At 44.7% G+C, this 23,533-nt stretch overlaps 1 protein-coding gene across 1 annotated transcript in view; it reads right to left on the minus strand.

The window, feature by feature from the left end:
- Positions 1-2,862: 2,862 nt before the first annotated feature.
- The window catches only part of GALNT10 (polypeptide N-acetylgalactosaminyltransferase 10), an 83,891-nt gene continuing 63,220 nt past the window's right edge, over positions 2,863-23,533 (minus strand). Inside the window, exons 8-12 of the mRNA XM_065848929.2 lie at positions 15,484-15,591; positions 13,374-13,595; positions 12,616-12,732; positions 9,787-9,936; positions 2,863-9,046 (exon numbers count right to left, since the gene is read on the minus strand). Of these exons, the coding sequence (XP_065705001.1) occupies positions 8,879-9,046; positions 9,787-9,936; positions 12,616-12,732; positions 13,374-13,595; positions 15,484-15,591 (765 nt within the window). The 3' untranslated portion in view covers positions 2,863-8,878. The remainder of the gene's footprint in view (positions 9,047-9,786; positions 9,937-12,615; positions 12,733-13,373; positions 13,596-15,483; positions 15,592-23,533) is intronic.

Here is a 23,533-nt window from a genome sequence, read left to right on the forward strand (position 1 = left end):
CCATAGCAAGCTTTCGAGGTTTATCTTAACATTACAAATAAAAATTGAAGAGCAGGCTGAAGAAATCTTGCAGAAAGACTACCTTGACCATTTGGCAAGCTGGAAACACAGAGCGCAAGGACAGATGTTAATAGCTGCCAGCATGCACGTAAACATGAAGGGAACATGATCATAAGAAGCAGGAAGCTGGGAGTGGCTGGAGAAACAGGCAACATCAGTGCCAGAACAGGTCGGTACTGACCGTCAGACTGTATTTCATCTTTGGCTGCAAACTCTCATCCTATGCAAATGGAAAGATTTTGTTTCGCAATGCCCACTAAGAGGAAAAAAAAAAACAAACAAAAAACCAACAAACAACAAACCTGTTTTTTTCACGGTCTGTGTGCTAATTCAATGCTAAGTACCTTCAGCTCAGGCTAACACAATGACACCTTTTTTTTCAGGCTTTCAAAAAAAAAAAATGCATGGAGGTGTTCATATAATTGCAGTTTCTTTCAGCATATTTATCCTCATGGGAAGCTCAAGATTTCACAGTCTGCTAGTCTGGAACTAGCTTGCTGTGAAATAAACTGCCTCACAGAGACATTCTTTATTAGGTATCTATCACTAACCTGATCTAATAATTCTTTGTGGGAGCTGCAATGAAGTGAGAAACAATGTTTCATAAACCCATCAACATCCAGGCAGCTTTAGTGCCTTGGAAGCTGTAATAACCTGCCCATCCAAGTCAGCCTTCTAATCAAATTAGGGGAACCTGCACAGGACTTTAAATCTTACCTGGAGCAGCACTACCCTCTAAAGGGAGGTCTACAAGGCAGCTGTCATCTGGAACTTAACATTTTAATGGAGCCATTCAGGGTTCTCAGGACAGATACGCTACTCCCCAAAAGGTCCAAAAGATGTCCTGGGAAGAAGGTATTTTAATATTTTTTTTTTTAGTACCTCCAGTGAGAAATCTGACCATTTCCATTTTCTGTACCTGGGGGGCCAGTGGAGACCCTGCCTTAATGCCTTCCCCTAGACTCCCACTGTCCTCAGCATTTTTCTAGGGTGGCACATACTGAATGTGCTAAAATGCTTCAACTGTCACAGCTTTTGGCACATCCTCCCCCTGGGAAATGTTCCCTTGACCAAAAACCACAGAGCAGCCTTCCCTTAGGAGCACACCGTGCAGTTGTCTGCTGCTCCCTCAAGAGCCTTTTCATTCCTTCACACATGTACATTTTCACACAAACTATTGTTTGTCTCCCCTCTGTTTATTCACTGTTTTTCACCCCATGGAGTTCAGTAAAAAGGAGTGGTGGGAAGGCCACAAAAGAAGTGGTGACAGCAGAAAGTGCTGAGGGTCCTAATGGGAACATGGGGTAGGGCTGTGCTCAATGCCTATAAACCTACCTTATCTTAGGTTGAAAGACCTGCCCTTCCCACAGAAGAATCAGAACACAAAAAGGGCAGCGAGCTGTTTAAAACACTCCCCTGAAAACCAAGGAGCAGGACAGATCTGCCAGTAGTTGCTCTCAAGGCGGACACACAGAGTAAGGAAAGCAACACCTTCACCCTGCCCTAACCTGGGGAGCAGCTGTGTGATGCTGAGCTCCCCCAAACTGCAGGATAAGGTATTTCAGACAAGATGCACGTACGGGGTGGTTCTAACTTTTTATTCTCATGGCTGTGTATCTCAGAAGTAAACACACAAACTGCCTTTGAGAAAAGCTTTGTGTGTTGCTTTGAACTTGTGGCTGGTGACACTCAGGGAGGGAAGTGAACCTGGTGTGGTGGCCTCTGCCCAGGTGTCAGCTCTTGGAGGTTCTCAGCCGCAAGGCTCTGTTCTTGAGGACAGCAAGGTCCACGCCCCAGGGACCGCAGAAGGTCACCATGCAGGCATGACAGCATCGCCATGTTTGGACATGGGAAAAAGAGTGCCTGAGGGTCCCACCCCAGCCCCTCGTCCAAAGTACTCACCACACAGCAGCCGACTACATGCAAAAGCTCCTCCCTGGGGAAAGCTGCAGCCTGAGCACCAGGCAGTTGCTGCAGCAGATCCGCAACGGCACCAACCTGGGGAATTTTTACTTACTCAGTTGCCATTTAACACAAACTTCTAATCACCGATTTGGGTATTGAGAAAAAGAAAACACAGACTGAAATAAACACTTTTTGTCCTCCTTCCTTTGGTTAAATTTCATTCAAACACCCATTGTTCTGAGTCTCACCTCCCCTTTGCCACGGTTCATACAGTTTCTTCATTCTGCAAGGTGATGGGCGGTGTGGGAGGTCAGGGTCAAGCAGGTCTGTCTTCAATTTTCCGTACTGGGTTTTCTCTGCTCCTCTGTGCTTCTTGGTGTCCCCTGTTGACAAGGATTGTCCATGGTTGCGACCCCCCCAGGGTGTCCTACCTCAGCACAAGCCATCCACCATGGCCATGGGCCCTCCAGGATTGCAGTCATGGGCACGGAGTGCCTCTTTGCATGGACATGTGGACAAAGCTGGAGGAGATGCAAAGGGGGACATCTCGTTACATTTCTCCTCATGTACCTCCTCCCGTCGTGGCCCCCAGGATTCTCTGCAGCCCCCAGAGCCTGAACCTGCCACACAGGCCCAACACAACGCTCAGGCGTGAGCTTGTCAGCTGCTTGTGCATGAACACAGCAAACCCCACAATTTATACTCAACGCCTCTCAAGAGCAGCCGAGAAAGATGTTTCCCAAGGGGCTGGAGGAGAGCAGTGCCTGACACAGCAGGAATCCTCTGCCGGGGAAACACCAGACCAGGGAAACTAAGCTCATTCTTACAAGAAGTGGAGAGAAGGGAAATCAATCACTGGAGCAAAACAGGCAGGGACAGGCATTTCTGCATACACAGTTTCAGAAAACACATTAAAAATTTATTTTAAATATATTATAAAAGGAAGTCCATTCAACTTTAAAAACACTAGGCATTCTATCAATGATTCCCAGTTTATGAAAGCTACTACATTAAAGTGCTACAAGTCCTTTACCACCCCCAGATATTAGGCTGTTGGTCCTAATATACACAGAAATAAATACACACTGATTCAAGAGGCACCATCCAGTTTTACAGATAAAATGCATGCAGTACAGGAACAGACAAACTTGGACCTTATCACCGAGATCCTGGAGAACGCATTTTGAAACCAATTCCCTTCTCCACCCTAGAGGCTAAAGCTATTTGTTATTGTTGTCATAAAGGATAACATTTTAGTCTATTCGCTTGATCAGTTTTTATCTTGTTTGGTGTTGAAGTTCACATTTGCTCGCTCACTAATTGGGATTATTTTTTTCCTAAAGTTGAACTAGTAGATTTAAGACCACATAGATCCAGTGGCTTTATATAAAACTCCCAAATCCCTCACATCTGCTGGAATCATTGAAGCCTTCTGGGTCATACAGAAGCATCAAGAAAGCTCAAATGCAGCAAATAAAGGAACACGCTCAGCTGGCAGAGGCAGAGTCAAAAACCAGACATGATTTTTATTAGGATTTCCATAATCTATCATTGCCTCCCTTCATACACAGACCTCCAAGTTAGAGCGTGACACTACGAAGGAACAATCAGAGGAGGAGGTGAGTTTATTTCAGCTACGCTTTAAATTTATAACACGAATAAATCAATTGGACTGGTTAACAAGGAATATGAAATGAATTGATAACTGTGTGTTGAATGCTGATGGAAACTTCAGATCTCAGCTTTCCCATTCTCCACCCACTGCATCTCTCCTCTCCATTCAAATCAGGTGAGGATTTGCAGCTTTTTTTTTTTAAATATGGACTCAACACTTATGAGGTCAGAAATAAAGCCCTTGAAATCTTACACAGGCTGGGAAATTGGAGCACGCAGACTTGCCTTCCTCAAGATCAAGTAATAGGGCACTAGTAGACTGGGAGCAGCACCCAGTGCTCCCAACTCCTGGTCCAGCTCCCCCTTCACTCTGCATCCTGTGAAAGATCTTTTAATCCTACCCCTCCAGACTCTGACGTTAACCTACTCACCATTTTGGCATCAGTTTCCTAACTATTTAAGAAGCTTTTCATGCTAAATGGCTGTTGAAATGGAAACCTAGGTTGCTGCTTGTCAGATAAGGACTGATGGAGGCACCACCAGGCTCTTTTGTTGCAAGCAGGTGAGTAGGAACATGAAGGGCAGCAGCTGGGAGTGGACATGGGATGCAAAGTATGCTTGAATCCCTTGTCCTAGCAGAGCCAGACTGTTTCAGACATGACTTTACCAAAGAGTTTTTGACTTAAAGCATGACAGGCTGACTGCCAGCAGCTGTCCTCTCCAGTCAAAACCATTCAAGTATCTGCCCAGATCTTGAAAGACCATATAAAATAAAAGCTTCTCTCTTCTTACCCAGCGGTTACATGATTGCCCAATATAACTTGTAGGAGATGCCTCTGCTCTCCTCAATACATCAAGCCAGTATAGCTACTGTGATGATCCTACACTAGCACCGTGTTCTGCAATGCTGGTTGTTGGTGGTGCCTGCTTGACTTTCCATACATTGATGTCTCAATGCAGCAGTAAGGAGGAAAGTTTGCTGACTGGAACTCTCCAGTAAAGCAAAGCCCTGTGCACAGGCTGTTGTAAAACAAACTGGGACTGAAGTTGAGCTGAAAAATCGCTTTCTTGCTACTTCTGTATGAGAAATTTGAACATATCCTTTAGTAGTTTCCCAGTGATGGAAGACATCGACTTTCTGCAAGACACTGCTGCTGCAGATTTTATATCCCTTTGGGACTATTTGTGATTTCTGATTTGGATACTTAGAAAGCAAAATGCAGGATCTTGCATGCCAGTGAAATGCAGGAGCCTTCACCATGAGGTGAAACGCGCAACAGGAGACAGAGACATCCTCTGATCCAGCTTTAGTTGCTACACAGGACCAGGAGGAACCTGCCAGCCTTTGAGTGACACACCCTCCCAGAGCCATTAACACTGTTGATTTAACACGGGAAACCCAGGAGCTTCTGAATTAGCTGTTCACACAAATTTTGTACTTAGACATTTTAAGAAACACACACTAACACTGCACAAGTCAAGCTTCCTCTCAAATCCTTATCTCCCAACCCCTTCTCCTCTTCTCTCTTGTCCAGCAAGGCACTAGGAAATGGTTCAAGTTTAAGCATTTGCTGTACATTTACATTTAAAAAGGCACGTCTTTATTTTAATGATGCTGTACTCCCCCTTCAGTAAGGCTCACCGCGCTTCTCTTGTGGTGTGGAAAATAAAGTTAATTTCCCAGGCATGAAAAAAAGACACCACGAGCAGGGAAGAGCCCCAAACCTATTACTCTGTCTGTAGGCCTTAGAAATTAGCACCAGTATAAATTAACAACAGCTTCACGAGCAAATCAAAGTATTATTTTGCCACATAACACACGTCCAGGGATCCCCCTGTTGTCTGGGATTCTAATACTTATAAGCAGCAGAATTGATGCAGCCACAGAGAGAAGGGTGGTTTGAATATTCTTGGGGAAAAATATGAAAACATTTATTTTGCATTAGATAATCGCTGGTATTTAATCTCCAGTCTTGACTTGCATGCAGATGTGAAGATTTGCTTATGTATTCATGCTTTAGCAATTTTGCTTACAAATAACCAAAAGTAATTGGAATAATTAACCAAATTGCGCAGCAAAGGCTCAATTAAAGATGTAGATGATGAAATACAGCTTCTATTTCTCAATCAGTGGATGGTTGGCTATATTAAGTCTTCTCATTAGTCAGCAAAGCCTCTAGGGTATTGAAAAGTATGATTGATGCAAATAAACTAATAGCTCAAGGCCCAGTGAGCCAGTCAGAAGTGTACAGAATTTGTGGGGCACTTACCACACTCAGATCCCAGACCTTCAGAAAACAGATCAGATCAACCATACTGAGAAGGATCCAGTAGGACCACTCACACTAAAACTCCAGCTTCCATGTACTGGTGGTTGGTTGTCAAACAGGAATCGCCTCAACCGTTACCTATCTTTTGGTACAAACTGCTAAGAGTCGTCCATTCTCTCCAAATTAAGATCACTAAGTGGTAAAAGACCTGTTCGTTACTGCGGTTCTCTCTGAAGCAAGCGTCCAGCAAGCCGAGCAGCGAGGGCTCTCTTCACAAGGTGAGCCCAAGTACAAAGCAAGCCATGCATTTTAGAAACGGAAGTTAATCCTCTCATTAGAAAACTAAGACACACAAAGTTGCAAGCTGCAAGCAGAACAACCTACAGTCCATTTATATCATTTGTTGATTGTGTCCCAATTGTACAAAACTAGCACTGTTCATGGACAAACAGCTTCTTGTTCCACAGGTATTAAAACATTCATAAAGACATCTGGTCAGGCCATCAAGCAATCCACTGTCAGCACTACTAGGCTAATGAGAGCATTAATAACTTAAGGAAAGCAACAGCCAGACACAAAACACTGGAAGGTGGCTCTGCCTCCCATAGGAATGAAAAGGGATCCTAATGACAGACATATTGTAGGTACAGAGAACATAAAATGTCAACTCTGTTTGACGCTGGTCTCACTTCTGTAGCAATAGTGCTGCAAAACTGTCACAAGCAAAGCCTATAGCTTTTTTTCCTCTTTCTTCACTCCCAAAATATTAGACACCAAACATATTTGGGAAGCCTGGTTCCCAGCTGCAACACAGCACTCGTGTTTCCTCTGCTTCGTGACTGCATGGGCCAGGTAAGTTGGCAGAAATGGTCAGGCATGGCCTGAGCTGTGGGGATGAGCGACTTGCAAACGATTTTGAACTTCATAGTCAGTACATCAGACCTGAGAGGTCATGTCCCAGTCTGCTCCTGGTTTACAGACACAGCCCTACACATCCTCAAAAACACCAGAGTCATGGAATCACAGAGTGGCTGGGGTGGGAAGGGACCTCTGGAGATCATCCAGTCCAACCCACCTGCTAAAGCAGGTTCACCAAAGCAGATCTCACAGGAATGTGTCCAGGTGGGTTTGAATGTCTCCAGAGAAGGAGATTCCACAACCTCTATGGGCAGCCTGGTCCAGGGCTTTGGCACCCTCAAAGGAAAGAAGTTTCTCCTCATATTCAGATGGAACCTCCTGTGCTTCAGTCTGTGCCCATTGCCCCTCATCCTGTCGTTGGGCACCACTGAAAAGAGCCTGGTCCATCCTCTTGACACACACCCTTGAGACACTTGTAAGCATTGATAAGATCCCCTCTCAGCTTCTCTTCTCCAGGCTGAACAGCTCCAGCTCTCACCAGAGGGGGGTCCTGCTCCCCCCAGAGTGTTTCAGCCTGGCACCCCAGAGCTGCCTGCACTCCACCTACTCCTGCAACACTCCTGCATGGGCAATGGGACAAACCGCGGAACTGGGCAATCGCCAAAAAAGACCAGTTTTACTGATTTACGCAGGATCTTTGCAAATGGTTAACTGCACCATCATTCACAGCTTTTACTAAAAAATGCCACTGCTGCCTTCACCTTAAGACTAAGTCAGATGAACTAGTAAATCTGTTTTTGCAACAACTTCATTTTAAACCAGTGTGGGTTTTCTTTTTTAGACACTTGCTCAGATAGATTCAAAACCAAGGGCCCTCCATTCATTCTTCAGTGGCAGTACCTTTTTTCAGATACAGCTCTGGTTCAGCGTCTGGCAGATCCTGCAGCCAAACCAGAAGGGTAATACCTCGGCATTGCTAACTGACTACACAAGGGACAGGGCACCAGTGAAATGGGCCCATCAATCCCACATTTGTGCCTAAGTAGACAGATTTCCAGTCACAGTAAACTGTACAGTGCTGTGGATGTTGGGGAAAAAAGGAGAGATTAACAGCACATTCCCACAAGCCTAGAACACTACTGACCACAGGACTCGTGACCGCAACAAGCTACAGACTGATGGACTAACGGGTAAAGACCAATGGCTAATCTCAACCCTGACTTAATTATCCTGAATTAATCTGCTCACACCAACTGTAAATTAAGTTAGCCTTTAAAACTCTAAAGGAAAAAATGGAAGTTGCCTTCATGTAGCAGATTTAACTCTGAGAAACCCTAGAGGTGTCTGTGTTAAAAAGATTCTGAATAAGAGGTCAATTTAGAACCTGATATCCAAAGGCTCTTGGCAAAAATCTTCACCCATAAGAGCCTTGCTTAGTTAAAAACCCTCTGCTCACCTTTCACCTTGAAGAGTCAACAGTGAGCGACAAACTGACCATAAAGTGAAGGGACCAGAAACTCAGATTTCTCATCACTAACAGCTACAGTGATATTCCCAACACTTGGCTGCACTTCCACTAGAGCTCATTCCTTTATCAGAGCTACGATTTGGAAAGTAATAATATTCAATCTGTTTGAAATACATCTTGATTTAGGGCAAAAAAAAAAAATCCACTTCATTTTACATTTTGATGGCTTTTTTTTTATCAAAGGACTAAAACTCATGTTCAAGATTTTACTTATGTGGACTTTGGGAGATAAAACACATATGTGGGAACACTTCAGCGGGTGATATAGCAGCTACAGAAGGTCCTGGAGGCTCCTGGATACGAAAATCATTTAACATCGGACCCAGGTGGGAAACACAACAGTGGGAAAAAAAAAACAAAAGCAAAAAGCAGTTTGAATCACATTCAGACTCCTCTAAAAACAGAGTTTCTGCTCCAGTCTCAGCACAGAAGTGGCTCTGGCAAAGCCTTTGAAATTTCACCATCCTCAGAAGAGAAGGATGCAGCATCTTCACAATAAAGACTGGCCTGCTAGGTAACCTTCTCCTGAGATTCTCCCTTTTACCTTCATTAACTGTTTAAAAAAAAGTATTCTTAAAAAAATTTTTTGTAACCCTCCCCAGTAAAAACTATAATTGTAAAATATATATGTTTTCTCAGTCTTTTAAAGATCAAGATTTCTGTTAAATTTTTCCAAGACGGTTGAGTTTGTATGTTCAAATATCCACTGCTGTGTTGGAGATGAAGGATTGCAGCTGTTCATAAAGATCTTTCGGTCACTCTCACTGCAGTCCATACAGCTGCTGCTTACTGGGTGGAAGAGAGTCTTGTCCTGGAGAAGAGAAATTTGACGTGAGGTTGCTAAGCAGAGAAGCAAAGCTGTTCTAAAACCAACAGAGAGAAGTCTTAAAAAACAAAGCAAGCTGTTTTGTCACTGGGATGTGTGTGAAGTTGTTCCACAATTCACTGGTTGGCAAGTAGCAGGGTCCATTCCCACCCCTTGCAACAGAACCCAGCCCAATCCTCCCATCTGCACGGGGAAGCTGGAAAACTACATCTAAACCCAGGTTCTCCAGCCACCAGGCTCTCATCCTGCTGCAGTCACTCCACAGCACCTGCATGCAGATTGCAGGGACTTGGACAAGACATTTAGTCAAGAATTTACTTCCTGTTGCCCACAGAAGGATAGCTTAGGAGGAGGATAAATAAATCCTTATCTACTTCGGGCATAACTTCTAGTGCTTAGAACAAACCAATAGACACACCACACCTTTCTGCAAACAGGTTTTGCAAACGTGTGGCATCATCTCAGTGCCAGCTGCGGACAGAGCCGCAAGGAGAGTGTCCTTCTGCTTAGCAAGCCCTGGAGAAGCAGTCGTCACCATTTCTAACCAGTGGAAGAGCAATTAACGGCACAATGACAACAGACTGCCTGCGGATTCTCCTAGCACCGCTACATGAACAGAGGAATAAAACGTGAGCGGTGACATTTTAAGGAAACTTGAATGCCTACAGGCAGTTTGGCACCTTAAACGAGCACACGCACGTGCATGCACACACACGCAGACTCACTTTTCGGTATCTCCAGAGCTGGTTCCCCTTCATTCCGTGACAGTCATAGAGGGTCACAGGACTGCTGTGGGAAATGGCATCAAAACAAAACTTCTTGGTATGCTGAGGATCCCCAGGACGGATGTCTTCTCTCCAGCTGAACGTGAACACCTGCCAGGACAAACAGGACACTCAGGATGGCTGACACCACACATGGTGCTTTCACCAGCAGAACAACGTTCCCTTCTTTGCCCACAGGGTGGGGATGGCTTCACGGAAATGACATCTTCTAGAGAAAAACCTCTGGGGACAGTGACTGCTGACCAGGGGAGCCTGTACCAGCTACTCCATGGATTGCTGCACCACTAAATGAGTGTGCTGCTGCAAACAGCCGTGCTGGTTATCTCAGGTACTGATAGCAGCTGTGAATGTCTCTGCAATGCAGACACACATCGTGGATTAAATGAGCAGCTGACCAATTACAGCACTTCACAGGTAGCAAAAAAGGCAGAGTGCTACAGGAGCTCTGAGTTAACGCCAGTGGTAATCACATGGGTCCACCTGCAGCCACCTTGGGAAGAGTCTGTCCCACACCTCTGGGACAGGAGCCCACAGCTCCCCACCCCACTCACTCATGTTTGTCAGAAGGACAAACATGGGGGAAATGCTTCTTGGAGCTCCCTCCTACTGACCCTGCAGTGATTTCTCAGTACTTTCAGGTGAAATGAAGGGAAGGATACTACAAAAAAAATAGAAAGGATTTTAGCTCTAGTAACCACGCACAACCTATGCCTGACAATGCTGTGGCCTTGATGAAAGCCATCTGTCCTGGTTTCAGCTGGGATAGAGTTAATTTTCTTCCTTCTAGCTGGTAGAGCGCTGTGTTTTTGATCTAGAATGAAAATAATGTTGATAACACACTGATGTTTTAGTTATTGCTTAGTAGTAGTGAAGGACCTTGCAGCTCCTCACATGGCCCCTGCCATTGGGAAGGCTGGGAGTGCACAAAAAGCTGGGAGCAGCCACAGCCGGGACAGCAGACCCAAACTGGCCAAAGGGATGCTCTGTATCACATGATGTCATGCTCAGTATATATTTTGGGGGAAGAAGGAGGAACAGGGGGACATTCAGAGTGATGGTGTTCATCCTCCAAAGCAACCTTTATGTGATGGAGCCTGGCTCTCCTGGGGATGGTTGAACACTTGCCTGCCCGTGGGAAGTGGTGAATGAATCCCTTGGTTTGCTTTGCTTGTGCACACAGCTTTTGCTTTACCTGTTAAACTGTTCTTATCCCAGCCCACAAGTTTTCTCACTTTTACTATTCTGATTCCCTCGTCCCACGGGGACGGAGCAATCGGCTGCGTGGTGCTTAGGTTCCGGTTGGGGTTAAACCACAACACCACCAGATGTGAGCACATGTGGCCTGGAAACCCTGAGCCACCGGGTTGGACTACGGTAGAAAAGTTGGAGGAACTACCACCACACACATGCTCTGCTCCTTGCCCTGCCCTCTTGGCATTTGGTTTCGGCCACAGCTTGAGACCGTTGTGTGGTCCAGCTGCATTGTCAACCTGATGATCAGAGCTTGGCCTATGACATGTTTTAAGCACCGTAGGACCAAATCTCACAGAACACAAACTGGTTTAAAGGCAGGCACTTATGTCCAGCTTTTGCTTTCTGCTTTGACAAGAACAGCCTCTCTGGCAAGGTTGCAAGTGTCCTCTGTGACCAGCACTAGCCGGCGTGGTTCTGCAGGGCTACAGCCACCACATGTGCCTCTCAGTCCCCAAAGGGAAGGGCTGTTCTGGGGACTCCTTTTGGACCCAGGGGGAGGAATGGTCCTCTCTCCAGAGAGATCTCATGGAACAGTAAGGAAGACCAGTAACAAGCAGGGTGCTACTATTTGAAGTAGCATGGCCAAAAACTTTTGCACAAAGAAGCTACTTTGTTCCTGTCTCTCTTTTAAACTTCTCTTGCGAGAGAAATTACTGCAATCGTTTAGGCTCAATGATACATAGAAGTTCAAAACGCATTCTCCTTCTAAACGTAAAGCCAACACTAATTGTTCAAGATCCTCCTGATGCAACAAAGGCTTAGTTTTGGACTGTGCCTGAGTAAATTGGTTTTGTTTCTAGTTTTCATGCATCAAAATTGATATGCAACAGCCTTCTGTCTCCTACCACTGAAGCCATTCCCCTGAAGAGTTATGCATGGCTCTGTAATAGAGGCATTGTTTTCTTGATCTTTTCTCAGCTCAGCTGCTACAGTTTAGACAAACTAATATTTCCCTCCCTTCTGTTACAATAAAGCTGTCATTTCTGGCACCTTATATGTTGAGAAGGTGAATTTATAGCCTGGCCGGTTTCATCTCTCTCCAGCAATAGCTGGGTGTTTATAATGCATTTGCCTCCTGTCACAGGGATGATAGTAAGCGGTTATTGAATGCTCCTGCAGGTTCATTAATATGCATGATGTTCCTCCATCACTTCTTTCAGCACAACCTTTGAAGTTAATATTCACTTTGTTACATATTACAGCTGCCTTGTTACTGGTTTCTTTTATTATTTTGGCACATTGTTTTCTTCTGCTTTCTTTTGTTGCTCTGAGAACTTCAAAGAGGAGGTAAAAGCTCAGCACCAAGCCTGCAAGGCTCCAGACCTCGTTACGAGCACAAGCCACATCCTGCTACAAGCCCATCAAATGTAATTAGCACACGAGCCTTGCGGTGCACAGCACCCTCTGTTCACCTGACAGAGTTGTGCAGCGGCCTTCCTTCTCAAACTGTTGTGCTTATAACTTCTCCCTCTGCGGATTTATTCAGGGGCCAATGATCTACCGAGGGACAGTTACCTGCACGTTGTTCCACGCTGCCTCTCCTCTGTCCTTCACACAGTTTTCCAGCCTCAGTGGGGATCCCAGGGCGCCATGCTTAGTATCCACACACAGTCCAGTTCCTACATTGCGTATCTGAAATAGTAAATTAGTCGCTGAATCTCCTACCCTTACCAAGTGACAGAAAAGAAGACTTAAACTGCCTCAAGTAACAGCACTATACGTTTGAAAACAATTTTACAATTCCTCACTAAACTATGCATCTCAGCTGGTAGACAACAGCCAGGAAAGAACATGGGAACCATCAGCAGCTGTACAACAACCTCCAGGACACAGAAAAACCCATTAGCTACAGGGCCGCAGAACCCACTATGTTGTTGTGTGTAACAATCCACGGCTTCGCCCTGGAGCGATTCTTCTCCCAGAACACAGCTGACTTCAAAACAAGGGATGGTTTTCCTGGCTTTCATATGGAAAAGCTAAGGAGCAGAGTAGCTCACCACAGTTGTGTAGCCCTTTGGAAAGACAAGATTTCTACTACTGCTCAGCTGCCACCTCTCCCTAGTCCTCCCTGCTGGCATGTTCTGCCTTCTACTAACTTCACAACGTCTGCCTAGTGGGCGCCTTTTATCAGGCCAATATAATGGTAGAGGTGTTCTGAAACATATCAAACAGGATCTTTAAACTCTGTTTTCCCACCTTACTTACAGCAAACCAACTTTAAAAAACCAAACCGCAGTCTGTTTGCCCACGGCAGATTTCGAGCACAAACTTGCCTCTCCCCAGGCAGCTGCCGGAGGCTCCACTGGTGGGTAAAACTTCGGCAAGTCCCAGGCGACTTCGTTCATGAACCACTTGAAGCTCTTGCAGTTGAGGTTGTTGCGAAGTTCCTTCTGAGCTGTGACGTCCCCTGCAGAAAGATGCCGGTACTCCGGTCTGCGCTGGTATATGTACTCTGCGTATTCATCCATCCACACCTCGGCCACACGCTTCAAGTTCTGTGTGGGTAACAGCCGCATGTGAAAACGTGCCAGAAAAACACGTCAGAACCCTCTGCACAAACTACCGACGTTAGCATTCAGAACAGCTCTCATGTTTTTGCTCAGAACGGATTTTCATTCACATCCACTCTTTCTCTCCAGCTTTAGGACAAAGATTATTTTTATTATTCTCCAGTTCCAAGGGACTTTTAGAAAGATATTTTCAGTTGAGGTCAAAACAGAATCCTGGCACTTGGCCATTATATCTAGTTCCTTGTGGCTAAGAAAAACAACATTAATCAAAAGTTGTTGTGTGGTTCCAACCTCCCCCCCTTTTTTTCCTCTTCTGCAAAGAAGCTAGTCAGAAAATGATGCTGGTAAATACCACTGGACATTGAAAGGTCCCTGACAAAAAGCCGCTTTCTTAAATCCTTCTTATTGCATCTTTTATACCCATCTAGGAATGGGATCTGCAGTACTCCCTTCTGGAAAGCTTCCGCTTACAATAGTCTTTCTTACCACTATTTTTCTGTTTTTTGGGCTAAAAAAAGCTGTTCAAAAGAAACTCTCAGATACCACAGCAATAGAGAACTTTCAGGTGATGACCTTTCAGAAGAGAAGCAAAGGGTTTCCTTCATGGCAGCAGTATATTTTACCTATCACTGTAAAGCTTAATCCACTGTGCAATTCCAAGACAGCCAAGAACAGCCTGCTCTGGAGACACCCGCCCCACCGCCTGTCCCAGCACACTCCAGGGACCATCAGACTTTGGACTGTTCTCTGGCAACTTCAGGTACGTTCTTGGTGTCACACAGTAAGGTGTCCCCTGCAGTCACCACTGCAGTGACTCAGGAGCACAGCCCACCTTGCACAGAGGTGGTCAGTTCAGCAGGGGTCATTTACTACCAAAGAAAGTGACATGTTAAGAATGAGCAGGGTGCTGACCCTGCCTCAAATGCAATTGGCGCACGACAAGAGCAGGTGTTCATCTCAAGGTGCTGCACTTAGATGCCAAGTAACTGCCTTCCCTACACCTGTTCACCATCTCCTTCCAGCGCTGTGGGAGTGTGTGAGAGCCAAATACCGAATCACAAGAAATAAAGCTCTTTCCTGAAGCGACGGCAGAGATAGGAGAGCACTCTATCGCTCTGACAGGTCATTGTTTGGCTGAGTAATAAATCCAAATCTATGACTAGGGTGATGCTACCAAACTGGGAAACATCTTAACACTGTGCAAGCCATAAGACTGCAGAACAGCAGGGTACTTTTTGTGTTTTGTTTTGTTTTTTTCAGTTTTGCAGCCTTCCTACTCTTATGATTTTTTTCTCCCACCAGAGGGCAATGCAATCCCTTCTCAGTTTGGAAATTAACTGGAGAAAGCTAGTGCGTGAAAGGCAAAAGCTCTTTCCTCTTTCGGCTGCACTAGATTGAGAAATAAGATGGCACAGAACATTACATTGTGGAAAATTACAGCTCGCTCATTCGGTGGTCTGTGATGCTTGAAGCTGAGAGGTCTTTCAATCACCAAAACACAATCACCATGCCAAAGCCTGCTGCTCTTGGAGAGCACAGCCATAAAATGACTGAAGTATTGGACAAATAAAGCCATATCTTGTTTTTATTGGTGATTCCATAGCCAGCATCTGATCACAAAGCCCCTTCCCAGCACCCAGAATGGCTGATGTCTGGAGCACGGCAGCTGTTTGCACGAGTCTGCAGCTCCCCTGGGCTCTCTTCACTTTGTGCTACACATTCACCACTGCAAAACTGCTCATGTGAGCACTGTACAAGTACAATTTATTGACTACAAAGCCTACATTTGCCTCCCATTGTGGGGTGAGAGGAGACAAGAGCATGGTCACATTGCACTCAGACATCTGTCGTGTGGAATGTCATTGCCACTTACTCTTGCCAGGCTGACTCCTGTCGGAACCTTGTATGGAACATATTTTCTGTAGATATGACCAACTCTAGAGCACGGGATGTCCTCCATGCGACCTCCACACATCCATACCTGTGGAACAGCAGAGATACAGGTTCACTCTTGGTTATGTGGAGAAAAACGAAGAAGAGAAATACTTTCAAGTCATGAAAAAATTTAAACCAGATCTTTTACTTTAAAGTACAGTCCCTCTGTAACACCCTCCCCTCCTTGCCTTAGTCTCAAATCCTATAACTCCCCACTTCCAGCCATGCAGCAAGCCTTGATTTAGCACCAGTGTTATCAAGTCCAATGGCTAAACAGTTCAATTTTGCCTTCTTTAGAGAAAAGAACGGGAAAAAAGAAAACATCCAAGCACCCAGAGAACAGCACGTGACACATTTTAAATTGATACATGTTATTACAGCAATAGTAACCTCAATAGTTAAACTGCACTGCCATAAAATACCTGGGTGTAGGTTGTGTAATGTTGCTGTAAAAGGGAACGCACCTCTGTAGCACGGGTCATCTGTGACACAAAACACTCCAGGGAACTCAGGAGCCTGTTCAAGTGCCAAAAACCAGAAGAAACTGCTACTTTTTCCCCGTGGTTATGACTGCTCTCATGTACCTTCATTGCTGACATGCACTCATTGCTTTTGCAGCCTTACAAGTTCAGTAGAAATCCCTGCCTGGTGAAAGCACAATTAGCTCTAAAAAAGCCCTCCGAAAGTCACTGGAACACACTGCTAGTTGAAGACCTCAAGCCTTGGTTCATGTCGAGATGAGGCCCAGACGTTTCTTTCCCCATCTGGGAAGATTTCACTTTGTGCCAACACTCTGCCACAACTTTCTTTTATCCTTTATTTATAGCACGGATGTAATAGTTTTGTCCAAGTGAAACCAAAGGGGATGTTTTCCAAACCAGCCAATCTACTTCATTAGGTTTAAGAAATAGATTCATACGCGCTTCCCAGATATATCTAATCAATACTTACAGAAGTATCCTTCAGCATGCAAGACAAATGACTTTCTGAGTTCTCTAAGCACGACACTGTCTTGCCCTTCATTTTGTCCCTAGACCTGACGTTACCGCCCCAAAGGCAGCAGTATTTAAGAAGCTCCGCTGGCGCTGCTGCCTGCTGCAGTGTTCTTGATCGCTCCATTCACTGTGGCTAATTTGAGCCACCGCAGTTCACTGTACAATTAGCTTAGTCAACAGCTTCGCACATAGCAGGCAATTCCATTAATATTCTACAGCGACAATATTAAATACTTAGCTCGGAATAGAAATATTTGGCCAAGGCTGCTGCATAATTATTAGCTCTGACATGAAAGTCCTCTGGAGTTTCAGCTCTGTCTACTGGCCCTTACAATTACAGTCATTTGCTGACTGCGTGTAACTTAATGGAGGTTAGTTGCTCTCAGTTAGAGGAATATTTTTCACAGGCAACTTCTACAGTTCAAGGTACTTAATTACATGTCGTTTTGGTGAGAGAGACAAGAAGAAAGTTGACAAACACTCCTTCCACAGAATTTCAATCTTTTTGTCCCAGCTGTGTCTTGAGAGGCTGGTACAGAAGAGATGAAGATGGAAAAAGAAACTGGCACTCAGCTTGTGATGTTTCTAGTGGAGTTAGAAATGCTGCTTATTCCGTAGCTGCTGTGCTTTTTGCTGCAGAGGGCCACTGAATGATTTCTCTGCTAGGAAACTAACAGGTAGGCTGAGAAAACAAGAATTTGGGGATGTTTTGTGTTTCTATGACACAAACGGTTTGTGCAAGGCTGTGAGAGCTGCCACAGATCTTGGAACTACAAAAAAACTGTAGGAAGAGCTGAAGAAGCTGAGAGCTCAGTTGCCAGGGCACACACGCTCCTCAACAACCCGAATTCTGACCCTGCAGCACCTAAGCCCCGTCTGTCCACAAGCAGCTGCATTTTAGTGCAACACAAGCCTGAATGAAACAGCAGGTTTTTGCTGCCTACCCACAGGATGCCTCACCTGCCCTGATGTCTACGGAAAGGCTTTCGAACAGGCCTCTGTGAACATGTCTCCTCTGAAAACACAACTTTCCTAAATGACCCAAGAAATGAGGACAGCGCGGTCCTGGCACTGCGGAGCTTGCAAGGTGGCAATGGGGACAGCACTGATCTACCAAGTGCTGCATGGGGGGCGTGGGGACCCAGACAAAACTGATGATATGCTGGGACAAGAGCTCCAAGCTGGTACAAGACTCCAGGCACAGGAGATGATCTTACAGAAACTCATGTAATGATATGATAAGAAAAGCTACTTAACTGACTTACTGAACAAGTAAAAATCTAAGATCAGCTTTGCAGGCTCTATTCCTAATCATACTTTAAAATATTTACTCCCAAACGATGCTTCAATTACCAGTGCTGTGTGGAGGCAAGGGAAAGCTTCCTAATCCCTGCTCAGTGACCCTGTCAAGGTACTTTGCCAACCCAGCGCCTTTTTAATAGTCTCATGCTGCAAGTGACAGTGTGGCACTTGCAGTACAAATCTAATTTTAAAAGCATGCTTCCCTTTCATTCATTGCTGCTTTGATTTATTTTATTAGTGAGCTGCTTTGTGTGGTGACAGAACTCATTACAACCTCCATAAAGACAATTACCAGTCCTTATCTATAAAACTGGAAGAAGGGGGAGAGGGAAAGTGCATGACATGCATTGGTAAAACACTGCTAACAAAAGCTTTAGAAAGTTAAAGGTCAGGGGAATCACATCCAAGGGTCTGTCAAGGAATAACTGCAAGTGAAGCAAACCCAAAATAGCTGTGTGCCAGCTAGCTGAGAGAATGCTTCCACTCAGTGAGCAGTACTTGGTTGTTTTTAAACAAGGGTACAGTTAACAGGCATGACACGCCAGAACTTACGCTGCTAAAAATACAGCGCTGTCAACCAGCTGAACCGGTGCTGTTCGTGGGGCAGCACCTCGCGCCTTCACATAACACCGGCTGTCACTTGCTGGGTTCTCCTTAGGCGTGGAGAGCCACTTTCTTCTTGTTGTTTTACAGAAGGGTGAGACGGTGCCTCATCTCCCTGACATGACAGTAAACATCAGAGCTTGAGCCTGACACGCTTAATTTCAATCAGCCATTTAGTAAAACACCGTGAGAACAAGAATTAAAGCTGGTCAGGCAGGCAGTGCTTTATACAATGATCTAATCAGATCTCATTACAAGAGAACAGGAAATTTCTCTTCTTCCTCAGGCACAATTTTACCAATCTACATTTTGAGCAAGGCACCTAGCAGCTGACAGATCTCAGCTACACTGAAGTGATACCGCGGGAGATTTTTCTAAGGCCATAATCTCATCCTAATAATAAAACCATATGCAAAAAAAATAAAGTAACAACACTGGTGATCTTCTCAGTGGCATGGAGACCTGTAACTCCCTATTCATAAAGCACCTCCAGAGCCTTTGACTCAGCCAGTGTGCTAGAAAAGCACAAGATAATATGTCACCTATTCTCTACATGGGAATGTTATGCTGATCCAATTCCCTCTCTGCTATTTCAGAAAACAATGTCATGTAAGATAGCCGAACCTCTACTCTCAAACACACAATACAATACCGTGGTTGGTGTCTGAACACAAATTATCTGGGTGTACAAGGTTTATGGTTTCCAAAGACTGCAACCTTATTGAGCCAATGCTTCCCAAGAGAGGAAAAAGAAAAACAACACAAAGGAAAGAGTCAAACCTTGAAAAGAAAGCTGGTTCTGCAAGCCACAACAAAGATAAAGACCAGGGGTTAGACCAATGGAGAGAAGCTGGTTGGTTGTCTGAGCACACACTGAAAGGTGGCAAGAAAAGGACACAGTGGGGAAGTCAAGGGGGTTCTCTGCGTAACAAGGTGAGAGGATAGAAGCAAGGACAACCAATAATTCAGGGAAATAATAATCCTTTGTATTGTAAGCATCAGCTGCTGTTGCAGCTGGGACTTACTGCTCTATAAAAGATTAAAGTAGCTCAAAAAGCACTGGGATCTGTGTGTTTGCACAACACCTTCGCTCATACAACATACACCAGCACAGCCCCTCCTTACTGTCTGGGGCACTTCGGAGGAATGATAACGCTTCCCAAAAAAATCACATTCCAGGCTTCACTTTCCTGCTGCTGCTTGGTGGGAGGCTATTTCAGAACCTGAGCCAAGCACACCAGCGTGAACAGAGGCCAAAAATCCAAGTCAATGGGCTGAACCTGATATCTGCATCAGCAGATAGGAAAGGAGGAAGAAGCCACCCTGTACTGCAGCTGAGAGCCTGAGAATTAAGCAGCATGTGCTGGCTTAGAAACAAAATAAAACAAACCAAAAACCAAACCACAAAAAAACCAGCAGAATGCCTGGCCTGTTTCAGTGTGGGCAAACGTGAGCCGCTGGAGAGCGGTGTGAGGATGTGCCTGGAATGAGCACTGGAGGCTCCCAGTCAGCACTAACTTCAGTGGACGCTGTCAGAAGCGAACCCTTGGCAGCTGCGTCCTAAGTGAGCACCTGCCAGGAGGCCGGTGGCAAAATGTGAATCAGGAATCTGCTGCCGATGTGGGCAAGGGAGATGAAGGCGTTAGATACGCAGAGAGAAGCTACGGAGCCCTTGGGATTGTTGGAAAACACGCAACGTGCTTTCAGCTATGGAAATCAGGAGAAGCAACCCCTGTCGATACTTTGGGAAAAGGATCTGGAATAATGCAGTGATCTACGATCACCAGAGTAAGTGCGGTGGATGTTTCCTATTGCTGAAGCAAGGAGTAAAGATCACGAGTACTACCCATCCCTTTGCCCTTCATTACTTGTTCTTTTCAGGGCACCTGTCAATATGGCTTGTTTGCACGAAGCCCTTTCATTTTTATGAAGGTGTCACAATCTCTAAATTACAAGACAAACATTTCTAAAACTGAAGTGATCTATCACCTAGTGAGAGACACTCCAGATTCTCAGTCTTTGCTCTTGAAGTGCAATGTACAATTAAAAGACTGAGAACCACACCACTCAAGACCTGAGGTACAGAGTACATCTATATTTATGCCTATACAAGTCAGAGACATAATTTTTCCTCTTCTGTTCCCCCACATCCAAAAAATCAGAGACTATATATTTATGGAAGAGAGGTTTGAAGAAGTTTAGTGAAGATTACATAAGTCAAACCGAATAGAAGCCACAAAAATACTGGAAAAGAGGCACCATGATTGCAAATAAAACCAAGCGTAGATAAGTGCTGTACAAAGCAGCATTTGCAGAAAGGAACAGTTTAAATGCTTCATATGTAATGCTCCAAATTAAATATATTAATCTCAAAGAAAATGAAGAGGTTATGGAGGCAGGAGAATGTTGGTATTTGTGGAGTATGCAGGAACATTCAGAAAATCAGAGCTATGAAGTTGTGGTTAGAAAAGACACATTGTCACTTCAGGTAAAGTATTAAGTTTTGTTCACATCATTGCAGAAAGATAAAAAAGACAGAAAAAACTGTAGAAAAGAAGGGGTATGGAAGTGGCTCCCAAACCCCACAAAAACGGACCAGAGAAACTATGGCTGTAGTTGGGGGCAGCAGAATGGAACGGTAACAAGTGCCACACACAAACAGCTGTGTGTGCTTGTTAACCCTTTCTCCAAAACCGAGGAATGCACTCCGAGGTGAGCACCCCCACTGAGAGGGAGGAGAACGGTTCTTGCACCACGGTTCTCACACCACGTGGGTTCACAGCGCGGTTTGCCCGTCGCATTCTGCAAACAGGGTTCCTGAAGCAGCGAGGCTCATTTGAACAAGCGTAACACCTGCGACTCAGACTCAAGACCATAACCTTCCCGTGGTGTCGGATGATGACCTGAAATAGGAAGATCCCTGACCTGTAGAAGTCCTTGGTTACAGGCTGAGCTATTCTGGGTATACACAAGAAAGAAAAAGAAGCAGCGTGTGTTTTCTGTTTCAATATGGAACGGATAGATTGGCTCCATTTCTAGTCTAGAAATTTCTGTTTTAAGGGATTGAGAAGACCCAGACACAGTAGTTTGGGTTAGAAAGTTTGTTTCTAATTTAAAGTTCACCTATATTTTTTGTCCCTCCAGCTTGCTATGTTTTCTAGTGATGTTTAGTGTACATCTTTTATACAAGGAGCAAGGCTATTAATAGAGTTCGATCCTCCAGCTAAATGTTTTCTGAGGTGCTAAACACTGATGGTTTCTCTGTTGGCTTGCCTTCCGCTTCGAAGTTTCTTCACAGAAGGAAGCAGAGCCAGCTGATGACAGAAATACGCACCATCTCAAAACAGAAAGGCAAGAGGCTCCTAAATAAACTTGTTTACTTCCAGTCTCTCAGCAACAGAGCCCTGGATTTTAAAATAAAGGCAAAAAAACTGTAAAGCACAGCCCATATATATGTGGCCAAAAAAAGAATATGCTTAAGGAAAAAAGAAAATGAAAGAAAATATCTACTCCTGGTGAGGCTTGAGGAGGCCAGATCTGCTGGAATGGATGAAAACCAGCAGCACAAAGAGCACCTGCACCCACAGCCCCAGGCACAGGAACGGATCCCTTGTCAAAGCCAAAGGCTGTGCATTTGACACACTTAGAATCTGAATTCCCATTAAATAATAAATTATGTGAAAACAGGTATCCCAAATCTCAAACCAGAACTTTAAATTATTTGACAGTGCCCCTTTAACTTCAAAAATCTCAGTTTGCTTCTAAAGGTAAAAATGCAGCTCTAAGCTCGCCAGGAAATGTCATAGCTTCATAAATTCTATGAACAAACCTTCTATTCTTGCAGTTCCAGCAGAATTATTAAATCTATCAGCCACAGATGAATGTATCAATTTATCTTAATTTCTGAAAATACACTGAGCCTCTTTCAGTTAAAACTTCATTTTTCTGTTGCACAATGAAAGAAAAAAGGGGTCTTTGCAGAGATTAATTAAAGCAAATTTATCCCTCCATAAATTACCATCTCTGGACTGAAATAAACCACAGTGTGTTTCAGAGAGGATAAGCAAACAGCTGAATGCAGTCATCTTATTTCCTGCAGATCAAGCAGTGCGACTGTCGGCTGTGGCATTAGAGACAAAGGGCTCGCCCAGCCGCTGTCATCGCTCTGGGAAACCAGCGCTTTCTAAAAGGGCCAAGGCAAAGAGGCCAAACACAGCCCCTGCCCCTCCTGCAGAGAATGACGTTGTTACACCATCTCATTACATGCAACACAAAAATAAATAGCTCTAACCACAATGGCATCTCCAAAAAGGGTGACCCGCCACCCCTTCCTGCCACCATTACAGAGGATAAGGGACCTCAAATATGACATAATTAGTTTTGGTTTTGTGATTGTGGTTTTTTGTGTGTGTGTGTGTGTGTGTGTGTGTGTTTTTGGTGAGCAAACAATGGAAGAAAATACATTGTCTTGAAAACAACATCTTCTCTTCCATTGTTTGCTGTACAGGAGCACATGGTGCGTATGTACAGTAATATGGCTTGCTGAATCTAGTTTTATATGCATAGAGGCATTGAGATTTAGGAATCTGTTTTGTAAGAGATCATCTATAACCTGTTTATCAGGGGAGACATGAGGAATTTCAGATGCTGAAGCTAAACTGCAGTACGTTAGCATCACTACCATCTTCTCACCCTGTGCTGAGGTCAAATGGCTTAGTTCAGCGGCATCCAGACACCTATAAAATTAAATACGCAACCTCTGAAAGAGAAACTGTGTGGTGGCCCAAACAGATTTTAATGTAGAAATCTTTACTCAGTTTGCTCCAGGCTATGGAAATGATTCCCACCACTGAACACAAGACAAACCACCAACTGTCAGTGGTCTGGGACATGCCAGTGGGTTTCCTAGAACCGATTTCAGTTTGCCATATTCCGAGATAACCCAGGTACCAGTGATCTTCGTAGGTCACAGTGACTCATTACTATTAGTATGCATTTCTGGTCGGCTGGCTAACTCTTATTTTAAAGCCCTCAACTGAACAGCTTGCGCAATCAGTAACAGAATTGTCCCCAAGCCAGGCAGATAAT

This window comes from Patagioenas fasciata, chromosome 14, assembly GCF_037038585.1.
Source record: "Patagioenas fasciata isolate bPatFas1 chromosome 14, bPatFas1.hap1, whole genome shotgun sequence".
Lineage (NCBI taxonomy): Eukaryota > Metazoa > Chordata > Aves > Columbiformes > Columbidae > Patagioenas > Patagioenas fasciata.